Source organism: Globicephala melas, chromosome 1, assembly GCF_963455315.2.
Source record: "Globicephala melas chromosome 1, mGloMel1.2, whole genome shotgun sequence".
NCBI classification, from domain to species: domain Eukaryota; kingdom Metazoa; phylum Chordata; class Mammalia; order Artiodactyla; family Delphinidae; genus Globicephala; species Globicephala melas.
The window spans coordinates 179997649-180025450 of record NC_083314.1 but is presented as its reverse complement, the minus strand read 5'-3'; the positions used below and the strand labels follow the sequence as shown (position 1 = coordinate 180025450).

At 48.0% G+C, this 27802-nt stretch overlaps 2 protein-coding genes and 1 long non-coding RNA gene across 6 annotated transcripts in view; 2 read left to right on the top strand and 1 right to left on the bottom strand.

Moving 5' to 3' along the window:
* Positions 1-1771: 1771 nt before the first annotated feature.
* On the top strand, positions 1772-17147 carry PGD (phosphogluconate dehydrogenase). The gene is made up of 13 exons (XM_030878941.3): positions 1772-1925; positions 2545-2620; positions 3319-3498; positions 5652-5717; positions 6301-6419; positions 8136-8205; positions 11061-11195; positions 12801-12990; positions 15216-15346; positions 15595-15728; positions 16149-16248; positions 16392-16514; positions 16612-17147. Exons 1-13 carry the CDS (start codon positions 1918-1920, stop codon positions 16729-16731), a joined length of 1452 nt encoding a protein of 483 aa, XP_030734801.1. The 5' UTR covers positions 1772-1917; the 3' UTR covers positions 16732-17147.
* On the bottom strand, positions 12176-25123 carry LOC115864848 (uncharacterized). The gene is made up of 2 exons (XR_004044168.2): positions 24954-25123; positions 12176-17307 (listed from the first exon to the last, which is right to left on the bottom strand). It is a non-coding gene; the product is annotated as an uncharacterized lncRNA (long non-coding RNA).
* Positions 24824-27802, top strand: part of CENPS (centromere protein S) — a 31596-nt gene continuing 28617 nt past the window's right edge. For all 4 annotated transcript variants that reach the window (XR_011377601.1, XM_060283275.2, XM_060283269.2 and 1 more), the window contains exon 1: positions 24824-24959. Coding sequence is in view for 3 of the 4 variants with exons in the window: in XM_060283275.2 (XP_060139258.1) it covers positions 24912-24959 (48 nt within the window). In the remaining variant the exon portion in view is untranslated. The remainder of the gene's footprint in view (positions 24960-27802) is intronic.

The window sequence follows — 27802 nt, the reverse complement described above, 5'->3', positions numbered from 1 at the left end:
CCTCCAGCACTCAGAATCACCTGGGGGGGTCCTGATAAAATGCACATCTGGCCTATCCCAGACCTGTGGTATCAGAATTCACATTTAATAAGCCTCCTTGCACACTGGAGTTTGGGGACACCGGGGTGGGAGAGCTCCAAGATTCCTGCCAGCCTGGTTCATCCAAAGCTACCGAGTGCCCTGTTTTGATAGAGTTGGGATTAAGGCCCAGGTCTCAGTGCAGGGCTCGCGGTGGCAGTCAGCTCCTGCTCGCTGGCTTGCCTGGCTTATCAGTTCACATCTCCCTACTCACTTTCCCATTCAGGGAAGTGCTGAGGGCAGCTGGGCACCTCGCTTACAGCTTTAAAATAAATATTAGGCTTGCTTATAGCTGTACATTTCTGCATGCAGCAGACGCAAGAGAAGTGAAGGACGGAACCCATGGGGCAGGGACCTCCCTTGCCCACAGGAGGAAGTTCTGTGCTAAGCTTGCCCACACCCCCGCCCCGGGTATCTGTGCAGTGGGTCATCCACAGCTCATGAGTGTCGGGCCAGGCAATGGGAGTATAAAAAAGAAAAGAAAAACTATACCCTCAGGAGTGTAAGGTCTGGCTGGTGCAAAACAGGCAAATGTGGAAGCAACTCAAGGAAAAGAAAAAATTGCATAAAGAATGTCTCTAGTGGAGAAACCCTAATGTAGAATACTTACATACTAGATAAAGTGGACTGTGACATCGCTTTTAAATTTCAGAGTAAGATTCCACAATTGCACTTAAAAAATATTGTGATTTAATTAACACACAAAAAACCCGGCTATAGTGGGACATTTGCTTACATGGAAGTTATAACGGAATCTGTTAAAACCTATGTTACAAAGTAACCTGTGCAATTGGTGTGATGGAAATAGCTTTGGCCTTGAATCAGTCACAACTGGGCCACTAACTAGCCATTAACTAGCTGCAGTGACTCTAGTAATGTAACATGTGTTGAGCACTTACTATGTGCAAGGCACTGTTAGGTGACATGAAGCATTCACAAAAGCAAAAAGCCTAAAACGCACTGGAGGAGCTAAGCTTTGTTCACAAGCATCTGCACTGGAGGCGGCAGGGTTCAGGGCTGAGAGTTAAGATGCCTCGTGCACTGTGGACCGTGCACGTGGGAGATGCGTATTTAATGCCCTGGACCGCCATTCACCAGCACGGCGCCTCTGGTTCCTCAGCTGTACGGGAAGGGGTTCAGTGACACGACCTCCAAAGCCGGGCCCCATCGCCCCCAGCAAGGACATTCCCCGCCTGCTCTCTCTGCGCCTGTTTCTCCACCTGGAAAAAGGTGTCCCACACAAGGTCGTGGTGAGGAGCAACATTTCCTGGCACCCATCACACGTGACCACGGACAAGAATACACCTCGGACCCTGCCCGGGTGGGTCAATTTCACGCGTCAACCCCAGAGTGCACCGCAGCGACGGGAGGAAAGAGTGATGGACCCTTGGACAACAGGCGGTCAAGTGCCCGCTACATTAGAAAGCGCGGCCCGACGTGAGCCACCACCCTTCCGCACCGAGCCGCGGAGCACAGCCCAGGCCCTACGCGGCCTTTGCCCCGAGCCAGAGCCCGGCCCCCGCCGCCTTTCCCCTCGTCCCGCGCCTGCGCCACGCCCCCGCGCTCTCTGGGGAGATGGCATCGATGTGCTCGGCGCTCTCCTGAGCCAGCCCTAGGGGTGGGCGGGTCCATTTGCCTCGGGTGGTCTAACAGGCGCCGGGGCGGACCAATGGCGTGGCCGCGTGGCTCCGCCCCTTCCTTGCGATTGGCCGGCGCTGGAAAGCCGCGGCCTGGGCCTCGGGAGGCGAGCAGGAGAAGAATTCAGTCCCGGTCGTCCGCGCTGCGGCTCGCTGTTCGCCGGTTCTCCTCGGTCCAGCCTGCTCTGCCGCCGCCGCCGCCATGGCCCAGTGAGTGGCCGCCCGCGGGCGGCCGGGGAACTTTCCGAGGGCCGACGCGGAGGCCGGAGTCGCCCCAGACGTCGCCTCGCCCCGGGGGTCTTCTGAGCCCGGCCTCGTGGCTCCTGGAGCCCCGGCCCTCCAGGGAGCCGCCAGACCCCGAGCCAGCCCCGCGGCCTCGCCTTTTCTCGGACCCAGCCCCTCTGCCCCTCGCGGCGGCGCAGGCGGATCTGGTTCCTAGGAAGGGCGCGAGGGGAGGGGACAGGCGTGGCCGCGGGAAGCCCGGGCTGCTGGACGGTCCGGCTGTGGGAGACGGGAGGCCTGGAACGAGTCGTCAGCAGCTCGGATAGAGCGCAGAAGAGGCTTAGTGCCGTGGACCCCCTCCTGCGGGCCCCCTCTTGGTTGGCCCAGGAGAACATGAGGACCCGTTAAGTGGCAGAGCGGGGTGGCCCGCCTCGAGTTTCACGGAAGGCTGCAAGCCCGGGGTCTAAAGTGCAAAAGGGAGGAGGGGGTTAGAGGAAAGTTAAGACGTGTGATCAATCACAGCAAAAGCTAGAAAGCTCAGGGTTTCTGACTTGGAATGAATTAAGTGAAGCTGACGGTTTCCTTTGTTCCTTTCCCCGTCTTTTAGAGCGGATATTGCGCTGATTGGACTGGCTGTCATGGGCCAGAACTTAATTTTGAACATGAACGACCACGGCTTTGTGGTAAGTTAGGAGGGGCACACTCTTCCCTTACGGATTCTTGTTGCCTTAGTCTGAGTGCTGGTGACCGTTCTGATTCCGAAGAACCCATATAACGTGGAACATGGTTCTCTTTATATGTGCCCTGTTGCTGCTTAGGACGTTTTTGCAAGAGATTGAGAAGCACCACTTTGCATGTGGGTGTGGGAGGGGCAGCTCCACAGCTCTCCGAGGAAGGAGAGTCCTGCTAAATGTATCTGCAGGTTCTGTCAGTTCTGCAGCCTTGAATAAACCTGTCGGTATCCTAAGGAGGAGAAGTCCCGCTGGGAGTATAGATTTCTGACTTTATTGCCTAATGGGATCTGGTGAAACGTTCGGGTGTGAATACTAAACTGGCTTAGATACAGGATTATCAGTGACAGAAGATAACAGTCTGGAACTAGCTTGTTCCCAGATTTGAGTCCTAACCAAACAGCGACAGACTCTTATCCAGCCTGATAAGTTTTGGGCAGTTGACATTTGCTTATATTCAGTTCTTTACCTTTTCATCCTATTAAAATTAACTTTATGGTGATCAGTCAGCACTTGAGTGGGGAAAAGGTAGAATCAGGGTCCTACCTCCCCAAAACCTTGGGCTGCATAGACATTCCATTGTCACTTGGTCCTCAGTCTGAAGGTCTTGTATGTCCCAGATCTCCTGATCAGGCCTTTTGTCCTTCTAGGTCTGTGCTTTTAATAGGACAGTCTCCAAAGTTGACGAGTTCTTGGCCAATGAGGCGAAGGGCACCAGGGTGGTTGGTGCTCACTCCTTGGAGGAGATGGTCTCCAAGCTGAAGAAGCCTCGGCGGATCATTCTGCTTGTGAAGGCTGGTCAGGCCGTCGATGATTTCATTGAAAAACTGGTGAGGCCAGCTCTCTCCCCGCTGCTACTCGTGTGACAGAACGTCTCTCGTTCCCTTCCTTTAGCTATTTCACTTCTTTTTTTTTTTTGGCCGCGTCGGGTCTCTCCCATTCTGGCGTGCAGGCTTAGTTGCCTCGCGGTATGTGGGATCTTAGCTCTCCGACCAGGGATCGAACCCACATCCCCTGCATTGGAAGGCGGATTCTTAACCACTGGATCCCCAGAGGAGTCCCTCACTTCTTTTTGCTTAAGAAATTTTGTCCCTTTTCAATTTTTGGATATGATCTGCTCAGTTCTGACAAAACGTTGCTTAAAAGTCTCAGTGTTGGTTAACTTGACTGGCACCAATTAAGTAAAAACATACCCTCAAGTGGTAGTAATTGTTAGTATATAAAATTCTGAGGACAGCAAGAGACACGTCCATAAGAATTCATTATCAACCAGAATAGAAACAGTAGTAATCTCAGTGAGCTCTATCTTTGATATTCAAAAAAAAAAAACTTATAGTTTTGATTGTGTATTATGAATGTTTAGTGCTAGTCACTATTAAACCTTACTGTCCAAATTTAGAAATAGATTTCATTTTTCTCAGTATTCCTATAAAGCAACAATTCTCAAATTGTTGTATCATTTAATATAAATGACAAGAGATCCCCCTAGGGAGTCCTAGCAAATGCATCTTTTTTTGGAAGAAGAAAGTAGGCACCTGGGTGGTGCTGGCCGTGCTGTGGTAGGTGGCTGCCTCTGTGCAGTTCTGGTCCCTGATCATCAGCTGAGGGGGCGTTTGCGTCACAGAGGTGCTGATCTTGGTTCTTTGACACATTGTATTCTGACCCCTTATTTATGCTTTCTGCCACCTCAGGGCCAGGGGATAGTGGACCCATTTGTTCGTGGTCACCGCCATCTGTACTCTCCCCAGCTTGTTCTCACCGGAGGCCTGATGGCCACTCCTCCACTGGGGTGTCTGTGGGAGAGGAGGGGCCGAAGGGACAGCTGCCTTTTCCCCAGGGAGCGTGCCCGGCACCTCCTGGTCAAAGCGCTGTTGCTGTAAGCTTCTGGGGGGACGCCTCTAGGGCCCCTTTCCTCAACATACCTCTGGGGGAAGATCACACTGTATTAACCAGGAGGATTGCCCTCACCATCAGTAAACGGAAACAACCTCATTGCCAGTGCCCTGCAAAGACATTTTTCATCTTCACCAAGAACTTTATTGAACAACGTATTCATTAATCGAAAGAACTTTTTGGCCAACCCCATCGATACTGAAAAACAGTTCTACAGTATCAGCTCTGAAAAAACCAAGGCATTAGCCATTTGGAAGAAATGTTTTGTTGTGAGAAGTGTTGTAACAATAAACAAAGGAAAGGGATGAACATTCCTTTCCCAGAGGAGTAATGTTACCAGTGGGGTTGTTTCTACAGGGCGAGGAATTTGTAACCAGTATGCTACCGTTAAAAAAAAAAAAAAAAAAAAAGACCTAGAAAGGAAGAACGTTGTGATAAAGGACACACCAGACTTTGTGTCGTAAGATGCCAAGCTGCCTATGGTCAGCTACAGACAGAATGGACTGAAAAATGGTAGAGTACTCTTCAGCATAGGACAACATTAAGTAACGTTACCTGGAGCCTTGTTGGGGGAGGCTGAATAATGAATACAGTAATAAAGCCAGCCTGACTGGTGTGGCGTAGGAAGGTACTCTTGTTCAAGGCTTGGTCTCTTGCTGCCATCTCCAAGTGGTGGTGATCAAATTGTTCATTCATACACAAAACCATTTGATATTTACTGGACCCCTACTCTGTTCTAGGCAGAGATTTTATAGGTCTTTTAGAGCTAATCCAATCTGGGAATAAATATCAGGCAGGTGGTACACATTGGAAACACAAAACTTTCCAAGTAGGTTTTGTTTGTTGTAAAAATCTTAGTTAAAAAGGATTATTTCGGTTGTGGAGAGTTCTGACTGGGTTTGCTAGCCCTGAGCTTTTAAATAGGGTCTAGCTCTAGCCCCAGAGAGGATTGTTGAAGATTAAATAATATATGTATACTTTCAGACAGGGTTTATTTGGGATAAATTCTTGTTTGCTTTAATTGGTCAAGGTATGTTTATTTTTGTCTTTTATTTTTTTGGTCCGCCTTAATGCTGGTGTCTGGTTACAGGTACCCTTGTTGGACACTGGTGACATCATCATCGATGGAGGAAATTCTGAATATAGGGATACCACGGTAAGCATTTTTCAGTCCACATTCTTCCAGGTTCTGAGAACATTCTAGAAAAAAGTACCAGCATTGCACATGTGACAGAAGAGTAGACGTCTTTCTGTGGTGCTCTTTTGGGATTGGCCATTAAGACATACCTGATGGATGAGATTCTCATTAGTCACACACGTAACTGAAAAGAATGACTGCTGCTTAGATACGGCAGGCTGGGCGTTTATGCTTAATCTTCCCTTCCTGTCCAGCCACTCGTGATACATCAGTGTGCAATGTTGGTGAGCACCACTGTGCTGATGGTCTCATGTACAAGGTCATTTCCTGTAAAATGAGAATGTATGTTTAGCTTTATTATTTCCCTTTGAGGACAGGGTAGCCATATTAAACTTCCATGGATTTTTTTTTTTAATTCCCAAACAGAGGGGATTAGTAAGTCAGAAGGGGGATTAAATTTCCTGAATGACCAGGTTATTAGTGGATCCTTGGGTCATTTAAGTCAAATGTGGGATCTCCATACCTGTCTTGTACCTCTTCTCATTCAGTGGGAGAAACTGATTTTAGGGAAGCATGACGAAATTCTTTTTCTCTCATGTAGAGACGGTGTCGAGACCTCAAGGCCAAGGGAATCTTGTTTGTGGGGAGTGGAGTTAGTGGTGGAGAGGATGGGGCCCGGTATGGCCCATCACTTATGCCAGGAGGAAACAAAGAGGCTTGGTGAGTACCAAAGGCACCACCCTTGCGTCGACACAGGGACGCAAGGTGAGAGAACGGGTGAGCTGTGAGCAGTTCTGCCACCCGATCTCCTCTGTGCAGTCTGAGTGTTGGAGATGGGAGATGCTGGAAATATTTCTTTTATGTATACATTTTTTTGCTTTGACATAACGCATGTGCCTGTTCCTCCTTTCCTTTTTTCTTCTGTTATTTCCTCTAGTACCAATAATGGAAGTTCTAAATAGGCTTCAAGGGTTCAGAGGCTTTAATGAGGCAGCTCAGATAATGTCCTGTGCACTGTCTGGACTTAGGAGTAAGGTCTGCCTCTTCAACTCATATATGGTGTATTTAATCATTGTGAGTAATGGCAAAGTCAGACAGGGCCTCTTTCGTCCAGGGAATGAGGTGGAAAATTTTTATTTGACTGGGGAAAAAACGAATTTTACACTGCACTGCTCACTGTGTTGTGTATAAGAGGAAGGGTTGGCTGCAGAAGGGGGGATGCTTTGGTGATGATGTAGCAGGAGGGCTGTATAAAGCATAGGCTGTGGGTGATGAGCGGGATAGAGGATTAAAATGAAAAGATGCAAGTAATTAATTATACATAATGTAGACTGAAGGAAACACCGCTGTTGAGACTGCAGGAAGAGAGAAAGCCAGATAGAGGATGATAGAGAGATGGAGCAGAAGAGAAAGAAGTAGAAAAGGAAGGATCCTTGTGAGGGAGACGTGGGAAGGCAACGCGCTTTTCCGAGTGAGTTTGGTTTCCGAATATTCTAGACTTATATTAGGCATTAAAGTAAGGAGTGATCAAACCTAATCCCCAAAGGTGAGGGGTTGACTGGGGAAGATTAGTCTTTTAATTACCTCCCTAATGATTAAGTCTGGGGATTCTCTTCAGTATGTTAAAGTCTAGAAATAAAGGCCTTCCTGCTTCTCAAAAACTTAAAAATATTTATTTTGGGGTACCGCTAAGTGGGCTGTTACAAACGCAGACAATACACATGAAGAAGTCTGCTATACAGAGGTGCTCTAGTTCTCATTAATACATTTTCTCACACTGACCTGTTAGAAGCAGAAATGGTACTTTTACCTGAAACAATCAGTCAAAGTTCAGGGAAGCTCTAAAAGCTTAAGATGTAGCCACCCCAGCCCCCTCCTCCTGAGCGTTCACTTTGCAGCCCTGTCAAGTTTTGTGTCTTTACCAAAACCCTTTTGTGAAGAAGGCTTTATTGGTCAAAAGTGAGGAGAACAGTAGGGAACAGCGTCAGGAGTTACTCTGTGCGCCTAGGGGAGGCGGGGAAGGAATGAACAACAGTTGCTTTTTCTCTGGATGATAAGGAATGTAGCTCTTGGAAACGTTGCATGGTTCTTTCTGTCCAGAATCCTGCTGTGCTTGATAACATACATCCAGACTGATAGAAGCGATCGCTACAGGAACGGCTTGGAATCACAGCTGCTTCTGATAGTGTGATAGAAATGTCTTCCGGGGCTTTGCTGACCCTCTCACCCAGCCTTTTTGTCTCCTGTCTCAAATCAGATAGTCCGCAGCCTCTGACTGATTTACCTTGAGGACTTAGCTTATTCATTACTTTTTTTGTGGGCATTTCCACCGACCGCTAGAAAGGAAACAATTGGGGGGCGGGGGGGAGTCCTTGAGAATTTCGTGAAGACCCAGGCCCCTTGTCAGCAGCTGAACCACCCACTTCCTTCCTACAGGCCCCACATCAAGGCCATCTTCCAGGGCATCGCCGCAAAAGTGGGGACTGGAGAACCCTGCTGTGACTGGGTACGTTGTGGGCCCCCCTGAAGCCACTTGGCGCCATGGGCACTGACATGACCAGGGGCAGAGCAAGGATCACCATGGTCCCAGCGGTTTGCTTTGTGACATAAGCTCCTCAATGTTTACGTCGCTAGCACAGACAATGCCGAAAATGCATCAGTTGTACATGTCCTTGTATCTTAACTGGAGGTTGATATTAAAAGCAGCCCTTGTCAATTCATCTAAAATATGGATTCCTTAAAAAAGGAACAGGAAGGGCTTCCCTGGTGGTGCAGTGGTTGAGAGTCCGCCTGCCGATTCAGGGGATGCGGGTTCGTGCCCCGGTCTGGGAAGATCCCACGTGCCGCGGAGCGGCTGGGCCCGTGAGCCATGGCCACTGAGCCTGCGCGTCCGGAGCCTGTGCTCCGCAACGGGAGAGGCCACAACAGTGAGAGTCCCGCGTACCACAAAAAAAAAAGAAAGAAAAAGAGGAACAGGAAGGATGAGGTGAAGTAAGATTTTCTTCATCATGTTACTTCATGGCTAAAGAGAGGATGTCAAGGGAGTTGCCTGGTGGTCCAGTGGTTAGGACTCTGCACTCTCACCGCCGTGGCCTGGGTTCAATCCCTGATTGAGGAACTAAGATCCCGCAAGCCACATGGCGTGGCCAAAAAAACCCAAAAAGAACAAGAAAGAAAGAATGTCAAGGGGGTAGGGGAGGAAAAGAAGAGAGAGAGAATGTCAGAATCAAAAGTGGAATTTGCTCCCTGGGGTAGGTATTCTGTGCTTAGAACAGAGTAAGCTGCAGCTCTTTGCCCTCATTGAATGCGAAGGAGGCCGAGGCAAATTCTTTCCCTCCGTGTATTTTATGTTGCTGGTAAAATAAATTTTATCCCTTGTTACAGCCTTAGTCCATCCCATGGATGGAAAAAAAAACACTAGGCAGGGGAGACCTGAGTTGTCTTTCTGGCTCTCCATTGACTAGCAGTGTGACATTAGGCAAGTCATTTTCTTCCATGGGCTTCAGTTTTCTCACCTGTCAAATATGGGGGTTGGACTGGATGACCTCCAAGTTCTCTTTAGCTCCTGATCCCCTTGAATTTTATTCTACGTGCCATTTTTATGATGTTAGTTTTGCTTTATATGAGATAAAAGGTAGAGAAGAAATGAGGACTTGGGCCCATGGGGGATGAGGGGAGTCCTCCCCCCAGGCCTCACAGTGCCTGGTGACTAAGCCGCTCCTTACATTTTAACCAGTGGTCACTGAGTTCAGTCAGAACCTGCTTAGCGCTGAGAGACGCTGGTGCTGTGATTTAGAAGACCGAGTAATTTTCTCACTAGTGTGAAGGATTGGGAAGGGAGCTTTTGTTCCTTAACAATACACTGCTGCAGTAAAAAAATAAAAAAAAAGTACAGTGACAGTAACTTCTTTTTAGATACATTTAGGACATAAATCATGAGGAAATTAACAGTACTTGCCTGTGTATCTTGATCAACTCCTGTTGACTTCCTATCACCCCAAGCCTTACTCTTAGGTTACTGAAAAGAAAAAACTGGTATAGATGCTAAAAGCAGGCACCCCTTAGCTCAGTTTTGAAGTTACAGGAAGGAAGGGGTGAAGCAAGGTATTATTGGCCATGTTACTTCATGGCCAAAGAAAGTGTCAAAATCAGAAAGGGGGGACTTCCTTGGTGGCACAGTGGTTAGGAGTCTGCCTGCCAATGCAGGGGACATGGGTTCGAGCCCTGGCCTGGGAAGATCCCACATGGCGCAGAGCCGCTAAGCCTGTGTGCCACAGCTACTGAGCCTGCGCTCTAGAGCTCGCGAGCCACAACTACTGAAGCCCGCGCGCCTAGAGCCCATGCTCCGCAGCAAGAGAAGCCACCGCAATGAGAAGCCCGTGCACCACAACGAAGAGTAGCCCCCGCTCACCGCAACTAGAGAAAGCCCGCGCACAGCAACGAGGAGCCAAAATAAATTAAAAAAAAAAAAACAGAAAGGGTAGGCCAGCAATGGAAACATAGATAGAGGAAGTCTCTTTGTCAGGGTGGCAGTGTGACAGCATCCACCCCAGCAGTGCTGCCAGCACTGGTCCACCGGCAGGCATATCCCTGTCATGGTGACGGGAGTGTCTGACTGCAGAACTCTCCTTGTTCTGACTCCTTGCCCTCCAACCAGTTTTCAGATAATCTGGCTTCCCAAGTAGCTTGTCCACAGGGACAGGATGTGTTGATCAGACTAACACTTGTAACCATTAAGATACATAGTTAAATTTCTCATCATAAATTTACAGACTGGTATTCTGGTTTTATACATCTTGCCAGCTTTATTAGAAATCAGTACCTTGTCAGTTGTGGGACCCTGGCAAGAACACAGTTCTGGGCTTCCAAGGGCAGACCTTGCATCTGAGGTCATTTTATCTCTCGGTGGCCATTACAACTACAGTACGTTTATATATTGTTTAAAGTACAAGTGACTTAATCAGCTTCTTTTCACCTGCGGTTGCTAGAAAAATAACCAAGGAAAAGAAGACTCCTTTTACTTGTGGGAGGGGGCTGGGGAGTGGGGAGTTACTTTTAATAACAAGGAGAAAGAATGGAAAATGTAGGCTAAAGACCTGTGGGTACTTCACAGTGAATTTGGGGATTTTGAAAAACCTTTAAAGGAATGAATTTGGAGTTAGTTTACAATAGCATCGTGCTGGATTGAAGCTTGTGTTGAGTTGTTATATGATGATTCGTCTTTTGAAAATACTGTAAATATTTGTTCGTATTTGTTATTTTTTTGTATGGGGAGGGAGCCTTGCCAAAGAACTGGATGTGGACTTTTCTGGTGTATTTCCTGGCTCCCTGAAGGCCTCTTGGCGCTTGTGGCTCTAACAGGTGGGGGACGAGGGGGCAGGACACTTTGTGAAGATGGTGCACAACGGGATAGAGTACGGAGACATGCAGCTCATCTGCGAGGCCTACCACCTGATGAAAGATGTCCTGGGCATGGAGCACAAGGAGATGGCAAAGGTGAGTCCTGGGCCCTGGGCGGGGGGAGCGCTGCTCTGGTGAGAAGGCTTTGCTGGTGACGATAAGTCCTTCCTCATTCTTTTTCCCTTGGTCATTCTGGTGGCCTGGATGGACTCCGCCTAATCTAAGGGAAGCTTCCAGTAACAGGACCATAAAATCTGACAGCCAGTCACTAAGCCAGAAGTTCCCAGAGACTCTTGGTGTAATCCTCTCTCCCACTCAGGGACCCTGACTGTGTCAGGCCTGTGTCACTTAATTGCCTGGTCTCGTTTGATCCTCCGTTGGTCCCATGTGGGAGGTGCAGCAGAAGCTCGCTTTTCTGATCCAGGTGGGACTGGCTGTTAGACAGCTATTCAAAAAAAGGTAGTCAAAGTTGGGAAACATAGCATTTCCCCCAACATTTTATTATGAAAATGTTCAAACATACAACAAAATTGAAAGAATTGGACAGTGATCAGTTACATACACACAACCTAGATTCTACCATTAACATTTTACTCTGCTTACTTTGTCGAATATCGTCCATTCGTCTATTAGTTTTATCTTTTTAAAAAAATACACTTCAAAGTAAACTGCAGACATTTGTACTGTTTTCTGTAAATACTTCAGCATCATTAACTAGGCAAACATTTATTTTAACTGAAATTATAGGAAGGTACGTTCAATCACCCATCATTTCATGGAGAGCCAGGTCCGTCTTTTAAGTGTGGCTCTGCTGATTAGCATTCTAATCAACTTTCTTATCATCTAGAGTTTGTAGTTTCAGTTATTTCAAGTGGAACATGATTTAAAGACACTTTCGAGGCACACAGTGCAGAATCCTTCCAGATTTTTTACATTCTTTTCCCTCCTAATTTTAAAATCTGTGTTGGGAATTCCCTGGTGGTCCAGTGGTTAGGACTCTGCACTCTCACTGCCAAGGGCCTGGGTTCAACCCCTGGTTGGGGAACTAAGATCCCACAAGCCATGCGGTGTGGCCAAAAAAAAAAAAAATTGCGTCATCCCCACTTATTTTGTTTCACTAACTTGCCTTTATTGTTCTTTCCAAAACAGTTTGACTTAGTTTTCATAGAAACATTGCTTTTCTTTTTGTGTTCATATTTAATTGGTTTATATAATATGAGTGCCGGGCACTGTTGTATGTTGGGGATATATTAGTGGAAGAAACAAAGTCCCTGCCCTCATGGACCTTGGAAAGATAGGCAGTAATGACTAAATATATAAAACCTGTTCGTGATCACTATTATAAAGAAAAGTAAACGGGAGGAAGAGGCTGCTCTAGAGCGGGTGATCAAGGAAAGTGACTGTACGAAAACCCAAGCGAGGTGAGGGGACACCTGGCTCTGAGGAAAGCACTGGCCTGGTGACCAGAAAATCAGCATGAACAGGTTGAAATCAGAAGCAGCTGACTGTTGGTTAGCATAAAACTCAGCTGGTGGCAGAAGTGTTCGGGTGTCCTGCAGAGGAGCCTGGTAGCCTCAGGGGTTGAGCAGGTTGTGAGCATCGGTCAATATTTACATGGGAAAGGGATGAATCAGTTAAGGGAGCATCTCCGGTATAATCCTAGGTTCTCCCACATTGTTTTCTTTCACATCCTGCCCACAGGCCTTTGAGGAATGGAATAAGACAGAGCTGGACTCATTCCTGATTGAGATCACAGCCAATATTCTCAGGTTCCAAGATACTGATGGCGAACACCTGCTGCCAAAGATCAGGGACAGCGCGGGGCAGAAGGGCACCGGGAAGTGGACCGCCATCTCTGCCCTGGAGTACGGCGTCCCCGTCACCCTCATCGGTAACACTCAGCTTTGGATTGAACCTTTTCATCTCACTGTTTTGACCCTGGTGTCTTTCTGGCAACTAAGAGTTACCAGATCTCTCAGAGAATCTCTTCAACCCTAGTCGGCTTTCCGAGTGTGGTCTGCTCTTTCTGCCCTTGAATAAGTTGACGGTGTGAGAGAGGCTGAAGCTGCTGTTGAATCTCTTCTTTATAATCCTTCTGTCAAGCATGTGAGCTTTGAGATAAATTCAAAAGTTACTACCTGTCTTAGCCAGTTTGACTTTGGGGATCGTTTTAACGTTAGTGATTAAATTGTAGTCAATGACCTAAGATCTTTCTAATAGGGAAGCTAACTGTAATGGAATTTTTCATACAAAAGTTCACAGAATAATAAAAGTTTATGTACTCAACATTTATTACTATTTTGCTGAGGTTTTTTTCTCAGATATTTGAGGAATAAAATATTACCTAAGCATTTCCAGTCCTTTAATATTCTTTTCCTAAGTTCCTTACCCTTTTTCTTTTAGAAGAAAACTACTGTCCTGAAGTGAGTGTATATCCTTCCCATCCATGTTTTTTATCTTGTCTTAATGAGCTAAGCATCAAACTCAAAAAGTTGTAGAGAGAAGGAAATAATAAAAAGCAGAAATAAAACAAAAATAATAAGGGGATTAACAAAACTACGTGATGGTTCTTTAAGAATAAAATAGATACATTCTGTCAAGATTGGAAAAGGAGAATGGAGGCTCCTGGTCTGCTTAATGAAGGCTGATCTTTGCTCCTGGCAGAATGGTTCCCCCTGCAGTAATAAAACAAGTTTTCTTGTTGACTCTTCCAGACATAGGTTGCCTTTCCCTCTCTAGTCTCCTCCTGCCTTTGGTTTCCTGTTAATTATGCCTGACTGTGTTTACAGTGGACTGGGTAGTTGCAGGCACAGTAAGGAGGGAAGCAGTTTGCTTAGTCCAGCTCTACAGAGAAGGAAGTTGACTGCTTTTTAGCTAATCTGAGCGCTACCCTGGGCGGGGGCCCAAGGGAACAGTAACTGGGAGCAGTTTATTCATCACTGCCTCAAAAAGAATCCTACTCTCTTGTTTCGGAGACTTTGTACCCTACCTTCCAGCTGATGGTAGTCAGGCTTCCTCCCTGGCTGCGTGCCATTCTTGTTTGTTGAACTGACGGGGAAATGAGTCTTCCAGCTAATCTTTAGGTAACCCCCGGAGGGTTACGCCACACTCGCCTCTTCCTGCTTTTTGTCTTCTGAAGCTTCCGCCTAAGAATGCTAAGTCATCCTGTGTGTGCACTGCAGGCGCCCAGAGAGCAGGGCAAGGACAAGGACAGGGCGACACCTGCTCTCAAGTTTATGGCCAGAACTCTTTCCTCAGAAATAAAGTCCTCTGTTAGTTCCCAAAGGTTTTACTTCATTCTGTCTGTTGGGGGAAAAAATGGTTAATTTATTCTAATTATATAAAGTGTCAACTGGGCAAGCATTTATAAGTGATAATTTTTAAGATACTAATATTTTAATATTAAAATACCATATTGGGGACTTCCCTGGCAGTCCAGTGGTTAAGAATCCGCCTTCCAGTACAGAGATGAGGGTCCAAGCCCTGGTCGGGGAACTAAGATCCCACATGCTGCACAGCACAGCCCCCACCCCCCAAAAATATTGAAATATTTTTTATTCAAATGAAGTAAAATTGTGAAACTGTAATGGTGACCATGGACATAGCAAAAACTAAACTGTAAGAATTAGAAAATGGAGTTTTTGAAGGGAGAAGTCTCAGTGTACTCGTTTCAAAGTGATGAGTATTAGTGCCTCAAAAGAAAAGCAATGAAGTCTTTGGTGACCATTTATAAATTAAAGTCCTCGCAAATGGAACTGAAATTTTACTGGAGGACCAACACGGAGTAATTCTTAATGATAGTGGTTTTGCTCTTCGTTTTTTCCCCTTAAAATTCCCCTTTGAAGTTCATGGTGATCTTTGAGGTTGAATACGTGTATTTATGTTGGAGACTGACTTGGAGTTTTCATTTTCAAATTAACCGTTAGAGCTTTTTATGAAAGTTCTTTCTGATGCAGGTTAGCTTTGCGGCCGAAGGTTGAGACTTTGCGCTCGTGGTAAAACTGGAAATCGTGCTGCATTGCTCTTTTCCCTCATCTTCTCTGGCTCGTGTGCGCTCCTCCTCGGGTTCTGCCTGTGAGTTGTGGTGACTTGTTATCTCCCCCTCCCCCCACATAGGAGAAGCAGTCTTTGCTCGATGCTTATCATCTCTGAAGGACGAGAGGATTCAAGCCAGCCAAAAGCTGAAGGGGCCTCAAAAGGTCCAGTTCGAAGGAGATAAGAAATCATTCCTGGAGGACATTCGAAAGGTGGGGTGCCGCCCCGCAGTGGCAGCGGGATGGGACTGGCGGGGAGAACACCCCGAGGCCACGGGGAGGACGTGGGGTCTGTCCAGCCTTGCCCGTTGATCTGATATGCAGCCTTTCCTAAACCGTGTCCTCGTTAGAGCTGCACTGCGGTGGCGGGGGAGGGGGGGTGTGTGGCGGGCGGGGCGGGGCGGGGATTAGGCAGCCGTGGGCCAGCCGCAGTTCTGATGAGTCTTTGTGCCCTCCTTTAGGCGCTCTATGCTTCCAAGATCATCTCTTATGCTCAGGGCTTTATGCTGCTAAGACAGGCAGCCACTGAATTTGGCTGGACCCTCAACTATGGTGGCATTGCCCTGATGTGGAGAGGGGGCTGCATCATCAGGAGGTGAGTGGTCGGGGCACCTGCCACCTGCCGTGCGGGAGCGCTGTGGTCTTAGGGCGCTCTCGGGGACGGTTTCCCTGGAACTGGTACAGTTGAGTCCTCTCGCTGGGACGTTGGCAACCAGGCAGGTTTAGGTGTCACGTCTCACTTTCTTCCTGCACGTCAGTTATTCTAACTCGAGTGTCCATCCTTCCCCGTCTAAAGTAGTTCTGTGAGCATGGTTGTGCCCTTGGCCCTCACCTCTCGGGACCTGGGCTGTCTGTATTCACGGCACGTACAGCGAGCTGGTGGGGATGGGGGGACAGGTGCCTTCGTACCTCGCGAGGGTATCTGTCAGCTTCCAACTTACTTCCCCTGCTTTCTGCCAGGTGTTCAGCCTGCTAGTTAAGATTCATTGATTTTTTTCCCTCTTGATTATTTCAGTGTATTCCTGGGAAAGATAAAAGATGCATTTGATCGAAACCCAGGACTTCAGAACCTACTACTAGATGACTTCTTTAAGTCAGCTGTGGAAAACTGCCAGGTATGTAGCCCAGAGCTGGGTAGTACGGGAATTCTGTCTTAGTGAGTTTTGCTCTGGGGGGTCTGCTTTTTCATTTATGCATGAAAATCTGTTGTCTTTTCTTTGCGCAAATCACTAGTCGTTGGCTTTACTTTTTTGCTCAGGACTCCTGGCGGCGGGCAGTCAGTACTGGTGTCCAGACAGGCATTCCCATGCCCTGCTTCACCACTGCTCTTTCCTTCTACGATGGATACAGACACAAGATGCTGCCAGCCAACCTAATCCAGGTGAGCTTTTGGAGTAGGCGATGAACATGAACCTGGGTGGTACCTCGGGTCATGTGCCTGCGTCTGTCCTATAACCAACCCATTTCTTGTTTTCTAGGCTCAGCGCGATTACTTTGGGGCTCACACCTATGAACTCTTGAACAAGCCAGGACAGTTTATCCACACCAACTGGACAGGCCACGGTGGCAGCGTGTCCTCGTCTTCATACAATGCCTGATGAGATTCTGTTAAACGCGCCACGGCTCCACAGACCGGTACATTCCACTTGCCACACAGCACTGCTTACCTGGCCCTTTGCCCTACTTTCTTCTCAGATCTTTGAAAATAAAGTGTCGTAAGAGACTCCTCTGAAGAGTCAACCCGAGTTTATTTGTAAAGCAGATCTGTGAGAACCATCGCATCCTCTGCCCTCGCCTCTTGGGATGGAGCAGAAATTGAGCGTGTGCGCGGCCTCGAGAGCCAGCTCCCTGAGGCGGTGTTTCCCGCGTGTCCCCCGTGGGTTAGGGAGACAGAGCTCTTCTCACATAGGTGGGAAAGGTTTTTGTGGAATTTGATCAAACTGGAGTCTTTGTATCATGCAGCTGAATTCCCTTTTGCCTTTATTTAATAAAAATTTTTAAAAAAAGAAAAAAATCATATTTATGCTTCTTCTCCAGATTCTTAAATATTCTCACCTTATCCACACTGAGCCATATCCTCATTGGTAGAAGGATGTGCACCCGGTTTCATTACATTTGAATTAGTTTATTTCCTTCCTTTATTTAGCCTTCTTAAATATTTTCCTCTTTGTTTTCTTTAAAAAAAAAAAAAGAAAAGAAAGAAAAGACCTCAATAATAGTACCAGGAACAGCAAAGTTAGGTAATGATTAACTCTGGAGGGAAGGGTGAGGAGAGGTAGTCAAGGGGTGGGTGTACAGGCTTATGACTTCGGGCAAATTATTTAATCTCTCTGGCCTCAGTCTTCTCATTTGTAAAATGGGGATAATCATCGTACCTGCCTCCTTAAGGTTATTTTGAAGATTCACCTAGTAAAAACAGACCGACACTTGACACATAATAAGCACCTACTTAAGTGGTAATTATTATTATTACCACTTCAGGTGTGCCTGTCCCTGAAGCAGTGGCATTTCTGAGAGTTAGAAACCAAATGTTACTTCTCAGCACTCACTGGTGAATTCACTTTGGAAACCGGCCCTCAAAAAGTTCCTGGCAGGGCTCCTCTGTGTGCTCAAGTAACGACAGACAGATCTTAACTGAATACACTACCACCATAACCCCTTCACCACCACCCTGCCAGGAGGTGGATCTTGGGAAAAAAAGGCAGATTCTGAGTCAGCAGGTCTGGGGTGGGGCCCCACATTCTGTATTTCTAATGAGCAACCAGGTGAGGCCATTATGGCACAGGGAAAAATAAACGGAAGCTCCTTTATCGCTAAAAGAATATAACCGTCCTTTGCCTAGGTCCTTGACAGGGAGTTTTTTTTTTTTACTATATATACGATTTCATGCCTTTGGAACTTTACATCCCGTGACTTATTTGAAAAATTAATGTCTGCCACACAGTGAATACTATTTAAGGTTGACTATTACTTCCTGCTGAAGGGGAGGTGGTCAAACAATTCTGAAAGTGGATAGAGGTGGCCACGGACGGGTTCTGCCCCCAGCCAGGTCCTGTCCAGCCTAACTGCCACAGGGACAGTCTGGTGGCCATTCCAGCAAAGGGCCTCCCTTGGCAGAGACTGTGGGCCTATTATCTTTCTGCTTTCTTTCTGCTTCCATTTGAGACACAGTGGAGTTAAAGACATATGGATCAGGCAAGGGAGCAGACAGGACCTCTCAGCAGAGGTTTTAGGCAGGGGGTTTACAGGTGTTACATTTCTTTGAGGCACATGTGGAGCCATCTTTTTAGGAGGGGTAGAGAGACCGTCAGGATGTATATACTATGTTTAGTATGTATGTTAGCACAGACATGTTCGCTGTTTAGTAATAGATGTGCTGTTCCAGTAACAAACCACCGCAAACTCAGTGGTGTGATATAACCACCATCTTTATCATTCTCCTAATTCTGAGAGTCAGGAAGTTGGTACAGGAGCGACAGCTTGTCTCTGTTCCACAATGCCTTGGAGTCTCAGCTAAGACTTGAAAGTTGGGGGTGATTCCATGGCTGGGATCACTTGGAGGTGTCTGTCTCCATTCATTGGGCGGTTGATGCTGGCTGGGACCTCAGCTAGGGCTACCAGCTGGAAAGGTGCACGGTGGCCTCACCACGTGGCCTTAGCCTAGGCAAACTTCTTACTTGGTGGCCCAGGGCTCCAAAGGGGAGTGTTCCAGCTAACAAAATGGATACCACATTGCCTTTTAAGACCTAGCCATGGATGTGACACAGCATTATTTCAGCCACATTATATCAGTTACAAGTGAGTCATAAGCTCTCTAAATTCAAGGGAAGGAGTATTAGGCTTTACCTCTTTTTTTTTTTTTTTTTTTTTTTTGGCGGTACGCGGGCCTCTCACTGTTGTGGCCTCTCCCGTTGCGGAGCACAGGCTCCGGACGTGCAGGCTCAGCGGCCATGGCTCACGGGCCCAGCCGCTCCGCGGCATGTGGGATCTTCCCGGACCAGGGCATGAACCCATGTCCCCTGCATCGGCAGGCGGACTCTCAACCACTGCGCCACCAGGAAAGCCCTAGGCTTTACCTCTTGATGGCAGAGTGGCAAAGTTCTAGAAGAGCATGTGGGTCAGGAGATTTTTTTTTTTTCCCCCAAATATAATCTGCCACGTATGCTTCCCTGGAAAAGGACAATTTGTTACATGGGGAAGTTGGGAACTCTGGCCCTATTTGGGGGTTTTCCTGAGGGCCTCATACAGTATTTATGGAATATATAAGAATATAATAATAGCTAACAGAGTGTGTGCCAGGCACTGTCTTTTTTTTAAAATTTATTTTTTTCTTTTTTGGCTGCGTTGAGTCTTTGTTGCTTGCTGCATGCGGGCTTTTCTCTAGTTGCAGCAAGCAGGGGCTACGCTTCGTTGCAGTGCGCGGGCTTCTCTGTGTGGTGGCACGGGCTCTAGACGCGTGGGCTCAGTAGTTGCGGTGCACAGGTTTAGCTGCTCCGTGGCACACGGGATCTTCCTGGACCAGGGATCAAACCCGTGTCCCCTGCATTGGCAGGCGGATTCTTAACCACTGTGCCACCAGAGAAGCTCCCAGGCACTGTTTTTTGTTTTTTTTGTTGTTGTTGTTTTTGCGGTACGCGGGCTTCTCACTGTTGTGGCCTCTCCCGTTGCGGAGCAGAGGCTCGGGACGTGCAGGCTTGGCGGCCATGGCTCACGGGCCTAGCCACTCCGTGGCATGTGGGATCTTCCCGGACCGAGGCACGAACCCGTGTCCCCTGCATCAGCAGGCAGACTCTCAACCGCTGCGCCACCAGGGAAGCCCCCAGGCACTATTTTAAGTTTACTCATTTAATACAACAGCCTCTGAAGTAGGTACTACCATTATCCCCAATTTACAGATGAAGCCCAAGGATGTGAAGTAACTTGTCCAAGATCACATAGCTCCTGCAGAACTGAAAACTGAGCCCCGGCAATCTGGTGCCAGAATCCATGCACTTAATCATCAGACTATCTTACTGCTCAATGTGTACGATGGCAGATTTACTGTACACCTACTATGTGCCAAGCACCATGCTGGGAACCATTTGTTTAGAGGTGAGAAAATTTGAAAGTTCTGACCTCATGAGCTCCTAGAATACATATAACAGCCGATGGAGATGGAGTTCTGAATCAGCATTTTACAATGCAAATTTAGGGAAAATAAATGATTAAACATTTATGGGACCCTATTTAATGCAGCTGGAAGGGGCTCAGGAAACCTGCAGTGTCCTTGCCTTATTTATGGTGAGGGCAGTGGGACAAGAGAAGAGGATAAGACTGTGGACTCAGAAGCCAGGCTGCTCATAATCAAATCTGGGCTCTACCACCTCCTAGCAGTTCAACCTCTGACAAAGTCCTTTCACCTCTGGGATACTCTTCCCTCATATGTAAAATGGGGGTAACAGCACCCACCTCCAAGGGCAGGGCACCTAGGGCACAGCCAGGAGCAAGGCAGCGCTCAGTGTTAACCAAGGGGCAAGAGGGCCTTCTCGGCGCAATGCTGACACCTAGTGGCCAGTTTACATGCCAGCTCTTCATCCTGTGAAAATAGTCCCAACCAATCACAGTTGACCCTTGAAAAAGAGGTGGGTAGGTAGGGGTGCTGATCCCCACTTTCCCCCTCCCGCAGTTGAAAATCTGCGTATAATTTATAGTGGGCCTTCCAAGTGTGTGGTTTGGCACACAAAGATTCGACCCACCGCATATCGTGTAGTGCTGTAGCATTTAGTACTGAGAAAAACCCTTGTGCAAGTGGACCCGTGCACTTCAAACCCGTGTTGTTCAGAAGGTCAGTGTACATCCATTTTCTGTAACATAATACCTCAGCCCTGGACCTCTCTCTTCAGATCCTAAAGGGTTAGGGTATTCTGCACGTGTCACTGGAATAATGCTCTTTCAGCCTGGGAAGCAGCTGCTTTAAAGTGAGATACCTTGCAAGGTAAAAAGCACAGACGCTACCTGGGAAATAATTGTTACTGCTTCTTAAACACTTATGTGAGGCAATTTAAACCTCACAACTGCTCTGCGAGGCTGGTCCTATGATCCCCACTTTATAAATGAGGGAACTGAGTCTTGGAGGGGTTCTGACTTGCTCAGGGTCACCAAGCTTGTGAGAGGGGCTGGGCTCTGAACCCAAGGCCTGGTCCGAGGGCTGGAGTTCGTTTAAAAATGCAGAATACAGGGCTTCCCTCGTGGCGCAGTGGTTAAGAACCCGCCTGCCAATGCAGGAGACACGGGTTCGAGCCCTGGTCCAGGAAGATCACACATGCCGCGGAGCAACTAAGCCCGTGTGCCACAACTACTGAGCCTGCGCTCTAAAACCTGCGAGCCACAACTACTGAAGCCTGTGTGCCACAACTACTGAAGCCCGTGTGCCACAACTACTGAAGCCCGTGCACGCCTAGAGCCCATGCTCTGCAACAAAAGCCCATGCACTGCAACGAAGAGTAGGCCCCACTCACCGCAACTAGAGAAAGCCCGCGTGCAGCAATGAAGACCAACATAGCCAAAAAAAAAATGCAGAATACAGAAATATATAAAGTGAAAAACTTGAGTGCCTTTATCTGCCTTCTCTTCAACCCATTGCTCAGAATTTAACTATTTGTCATGTATCCTCGCAGCTTTTTCTATTCCTTTCAAATATCCCACATCCCCATATAGATGCATATGCTCTTTTCTTTAAAAAAAAACAAAAATAAGATTGTTCTGTACATACTAGTCTGCAAGTTGTTTTCTTTCACGTAACGTCCTAGAGGGCCTCATTCTATAAACTGGCAATTTAAATGCCTTAGAGTTTAGTGTTTCCAAGAACCCTTCATAAATCATTCTGAAGAATAAAAACCTTAGATTGTGCAACGAACCACTCCCTAATAACTTTGCATGTTGAACCTCTGCCTCCTCAGCCCCCAGCAGTTCAGCGTCAGCTGAGATGTGGGGTAGCTGCGGGGTCAGGAGTCAAAAGGCACTCCTGTGTGATGCTTCGCCTGCAGTCTCTCTCTCCTTTATCCCTGACTTCCACCAGAGAGGTAGTAAGAGGGAGGGTGCCTGTATATTCTTCCAATTAAGCACAAATAAACTCTGAGCATCCTTCTTTTCTTTGGTAGTTTCATTCATCAGGAAAGCCAGATGATTTTAACATGCAGTGAGAAGGTGCTGGAATAGAGGAAAAGACTGGGATATGATAAGGCCTCTAGGGGCTCTCAACGTGAGTTAAAAATAAACACAGCACTAAACTGTGAAAGAAGTGTGAGGAGGTCCAAAAATATGATTTTCCTCTTGATGACTGCGATAAGGCTTTAGAAAATACACAGGTTTCCCGCTTCCTGAAAGTTCACATTCCACCACTTTGCTTTTATGAAAGCCCTGTGTTAGTACCTGCTTTTGCTAACCGAAAGAAATCCAAAGAGAATTTTCATTTTTACGAGAAAAAAGCCGTTGCCATACTAATGTAGAACTTCATAGAAGTGCAGTGGCTTAGTGCAAACTTTCAAAAGCAGGGGATACCTGTACATATATCTAAGTCAAATTTCTTTAAAAAAATCGGGGGGCCTCTACTTTGTCAGGACTCATGGAGATGCTGCTGAGAGTCAGATCCTCAACAAACGTTCAGTGAACACCCACCGTGCACCCGGCTCTGGGGCTTCACTGGAACTCAGCGAGCTGGGCACTCAGGTCTGCATCTCACAACTGATTCCAACACAGTACATTCTTTTTTTATTTATTTTTTACAATGCATTCTTTCAACTTTGATTCAGTAAGTGTTTACTATGTGCCAGGCCAGCAGTGTGCTAGGGCCAGTTCCTACAGTGAGAGTTGATTTCTAAATTTTCAGGACTACTGAAAACCAGAAACAAACACAGCCATTATTAAGAATTAAGTTCCATAAATTTGGGCTTAAATAAATTGTATTAAAAACAAAGGTAGTGGGGCTTCCCTGGTGGCGCAGTGGTTGAGAGTCCACCTGCCGATGCAGGGGACACGGGTTCGTGCCCCGGCTGGGCCCGTGAGCCATGGCCGCTGGGCCTGTGCGTCCATTGCACATTTTTCTATCATCTACGTTCTTGACGTTATTTCCACCTATTGTGTCTGACTGGTGGGTGTGCAGCATCTCTTCTCTGTGTGAGACCGTGCCCCACAGGGTTAACAGAAATCCTTGAGTGTGTCCTACCGAACAGCAGATAAGGGAACCGGCTGTTAGAAACCCCTCTGCTTGCAGCCTCCTTTACTGATGAAGCCTGCTTATTTGTTTTTCCATTCTCTAACTGCATCCCCTCCAAGCTTCACATAGCCTAGGTAATGTATCACCAGACTTCTAAACTACCCTTACAGATAACGCTTCTGACGTATGGGTCACTATAGTAACAGGGGGCTTGTTTTTGTGAACTTTGGAGTTGGCTCCTGCCCAGTTCAGACCAGCTAAAACTAGTTAGGACCACCGACCCTAAAACTGCGCCTGCGCAGAACACTGACGGCCTCACCTTTTCCCTGCCTCCGATCACCTTTCCCCACACCTAAGACCACCCTACTTCTTTATCCCATAAATATCTCAAGCCTCTGGCCTTCTGGTACGCGGGCCTGAGATTTGTTCTCTTGTCTCCTTCCATGAGGACCTCGTCAACAAACTCTCTGCTGCAAACTTGTGTCTCCGTGTTTGGCCTACTGCTCCTGTGGGGCACACAAACCTGGTTTGGTAACAAATGCTGAGTTCAGTTTCCTCATATTGGTGGCTTGAAATCGGCCATGGTGGGAGTATTTACACCAAGGAAATCTACAGATCTACAAATTAATTCCTTGTTGACTGTTTACTTAAGGAAGTGAGTGGGGAATATGTTAATAATGCAGATTAAACTTGAATGTGTATGGTGTCTGCAGCCTTTACCTCATGAATAGCACAAGTTGAGGAAATAACTCTTCCAGTACTTGACACTATTATTCGACTCAGCAGAGAAGTTCCTTACTCATGTCATCAACGTGTGAGTGAAGCTCCAAAGGAGGAAAGTAACTGAAGAAAGTTTGGAAGCAGTGAAGATCCAACATTGGGTTTCACTTTACTTTTTTTTTTTTAATTTTTTGGCCGCGCATCACAGTATGCAGGATCTTATTAGTTCCCTGGCCAGGGATGGAGCCTGCGCCCCTGCAGTGGAAGCGTGGAGTCTTAACCACTGGACCCCCAGGGAAGTCCCCTATTTCACTTAACTCTTAACGTAAAAGAAAATCAGCCAACATTCGGGCCATAGCTATATTCCTTTGGCAATGGCAATGGGGTGAGCAACTTATTCGCTTAAGGGGATAGAAATCAAACATTTATCCGTGGTCTGACTTTGTGACACTACAGAATTAGAAAAACCCACACTGGATTTTGCAAGGCACACCAAGGTTACAGCCGCATGTAACTTACAATACAGAGTTGTGTACCGTTGTCCCTGTTTTTTTTTTCTCTCTCTCTCTCTCCCTCCCCGCCCCCCTACCCCCACCCCGGGAGCCGGTGCTGCCCACTGTGCTCCGCGCAGAGCTGGCTCTGGGGTCCCCGGGAAGCTCGGCTTGGGCGGGGCGGGAGCAGATAGGCTGCGAGGCGCCCTTCCCAGAGCCACCGCTAGGGGCCAAGAGCGAGGCAGGAGGCAGCTTCGCGCTTTGGCCCCCCGCGCGGCCCGTCGCCCGGCGCCGCGGCGGGAAAACCCGACTGGGCCTTCCCGGCCACCGCCACTGTCTATCATCGCGCGCCTGCCAGGATCCGCCCGCGGTGATGATGGAGGAGGGGGCCGAGGAGCAGCAGCGATTCTCTTACCAACAGGTACCGGAGAATGCAGTCTTGGCTGGGCTGGGGGAGGACGGCGTCTAGATTGTGCAGGGGAGAAAAAGGCCCTGCCTCCGCCCGCCGTCGCCTTCGTGCCGGGGTCGGAAGGCGAGCTCGGGCCTGCGCGGGCCGGCTCGGGCCGGCTCCGGCCGCCTAGCGCCTGCGCTTAGGCCGGCTCGGCTGCCGCGGGGGGTGCTGGGAGGCGGTTTCCATGGTATCGCGGATTGGAGCGTGCGGGCGGCGGCGCAAGAAAGGAGAGTCCGTGGAAGTTCCTGCGGCGCTCTGCGGAGGCCGGCGGCTGGGGCCCGTCTGGCTTTGGGGCAGCCTCAGTCTCCTCGGACAGGGTCGTTGTGAGGCGCCTGGCGCGCGGCACAAGCTCGAAAATGTTGGCTCCCGTAACCCGTGCGCTCTCCGTCCTGCCCGCGAGGAGACAAGCCTCAGACCCTGGTGCAAACCCCCAGGCCGTCCGGCTCTCGAGCCCATCGGATGTGGGTTCGAATCTCGACTCCGCCCGGAGGGTTGTGTTGACTCTGCCCAAACTCAGTTTTCCTAGATGGACAATCGGGTAATAACCAGTTCTCGGGATAGTTATGGGTATCCAGTCCTTTAGTCAGCACCGGAATAAATACCGCGTGGCAGAATCGAGAGAACAGTGTTGTAAAGAGGTGAAAACCAAGAACCAGGGTGGCAGCCTCAGAGAGGATTAACCGAAGAGACACGGGAATGAGCTTCTAAGGTTCAGACGCTGTTTACCCACTCCCTTCTTTTATTTTGAAGTTCAAGCCTTCAAGAAAAAGTTGCAAGAATAATGTATTCATCACCCGTATGCCCCTCACCTCGATTCACCGGTTAACGTTTTGCTGTATTTGCTCCCTTGCTCCTTTTTCGGAGTTATTTGAGAATTAAATACACTTGACACTTCACCTTTAAATTTTAATACTTCAGCATGCTTCTCCCAAGAACAAGGGCATTCTGTGACATAATCTCTGATCACACTCAGGAAGTTTGATATTGATAAAATACTATGATCTAATGTCAGTCCATATTCAATTTCTCCCAGTTGTCTGAAAGATGTTCTTTTTTTTCTTTTTATTTATTTATTTTTGGCTGCATTGGGTTTTCGTTGCTGCGTGCGGGCTTTCTTCAGTTGCGGCGAGCGGGGGCTACTCTTTGTTGCAGTGCGTGGGCTTCTCACTGCAGTGGCTTCTCTTGTTGCGGAGCACGGGCTCTAGGTGCGCGGGCTTCAGTAGTTGTGGCACAGGGGCAGGTGGGATCTTCCTGGACCAGGACTCGAACCCGTGTCTCCTGCATTGGCAGGTGGATTCTTAACCACTGCGCCACCAGGGAAGCCCCCAAAGATGTTCTTTAGTGGTGTTTCTTCTTCATCCAGGATCCAGTCAGGGATCATGCCTTGCATCAAGTGGTCCTGGCTCCGGTCTTCCCTGGAAGGGTTCTCCACCTTCTTTGTGTTTCATGACATTGGTGGTTTCCAGGAGTCCATTCATGGCACAGATGTGGTGGGAGATAATCTCTTTGAGAGCAGGGACTGTCCTTTTCAGTTTTGTGTTCTCAGCCCCTAGTACAGAGCGTGGCTCTCAATAGACAGCGCTTACTGAGTAAGTGAGTGAGGCTGCAAAGATGGACTGAGAAATTTGAACCTCGTTCTCTATGCAGTGGTGGGCGGGGGGGGGGGGGATCCAGCCATTCACTCAGCCAGCTGTTCTTGCCACTAGGTGGACAGCTGTGAACAACACTTGAAGGGTCCTGCCCTCGAGGAGTTTAGAGTCTAGATAGAGATTTAGCCTCTCAGTGTTCAGCATCAAAGAAGGCACTTAGCCCGTTCCAGGAGTTGGGGGGGAGGGGCCGGCAGAGAAAACTTCTGGAGCAGTCGGAAGGATCCCTTGTCCTGTTCCCCCGCCCCTAACCTCACCTCTACAGATACCTACAAAAGATCCCTTGGAGGGTTTTTATCCTTCCCAGAGTGGTGGTCTCTTTGTCTCCTCTCACCAATGCCCTCTACTTACCTACTCTTGTGACATCTGAAACTAAGGAACGTAGGTCCCGTGCTTATCTGCCTGGCCTCTACTCTGGGGTCCTGGACTTGTGTTTTTGCAGTTCCTCCTCATCTTGCTTCTACCGTGAACATTTGCTGGTAGAGTTGATACTGTCTTGGGTTCAGCTGTCACCATGTCCGCTTCAGCTCTGTTTCCAGCACAGGTGGAGCCCACGCAGGGCTCAGCAAGTTTATTCACGTGAGACGGAGACCTTGGCTTAGCTTGTTTGGCTTCTTTACTACTCCGCAAGGGTAGAGGTGTGTTTTCCAGCACCTGAAAGGGTTGCTGAGGAGCAGTGAGGGTCCTGTTGAGGTGGGCTAGCAAACCAGCAAATCAGAGGAGGGGCCGATGCAGCCTCACGAGCCTTTCCCTGTGTTGTCCTGATCATTCGTCCTGTCTCATGCAGGACAGGGGCTGGCAAGGACTTGAAGCACAGGGACGGGATCCTTTTGCATTTGCTTGGTTAACCCCCATATGGGGGCAGAAATCCCTGTCTTTTTTCATTGTGTTGCCCAGAAACCTAGCACACCCCTTCACGCAGTAGGCACTTGGCACATAAATGTGGAATAACTGAGTAAAGTCACATAGATGCCTCCCAAGTACCAGTCTGCCTTCATTCCCTGCTGAATTGCCATCATAATTCCTTACCTTTACTTGACCTAAATCATAACCATTAACCATTAACATTAAAGTAATGTTTCTACAAGTCACACTCCAGAGGGCCCCATTAATTTTTTAGTACAGTTGAAAACTCACTCAGCCATTATGGAAAGTGCTGAAGGAATT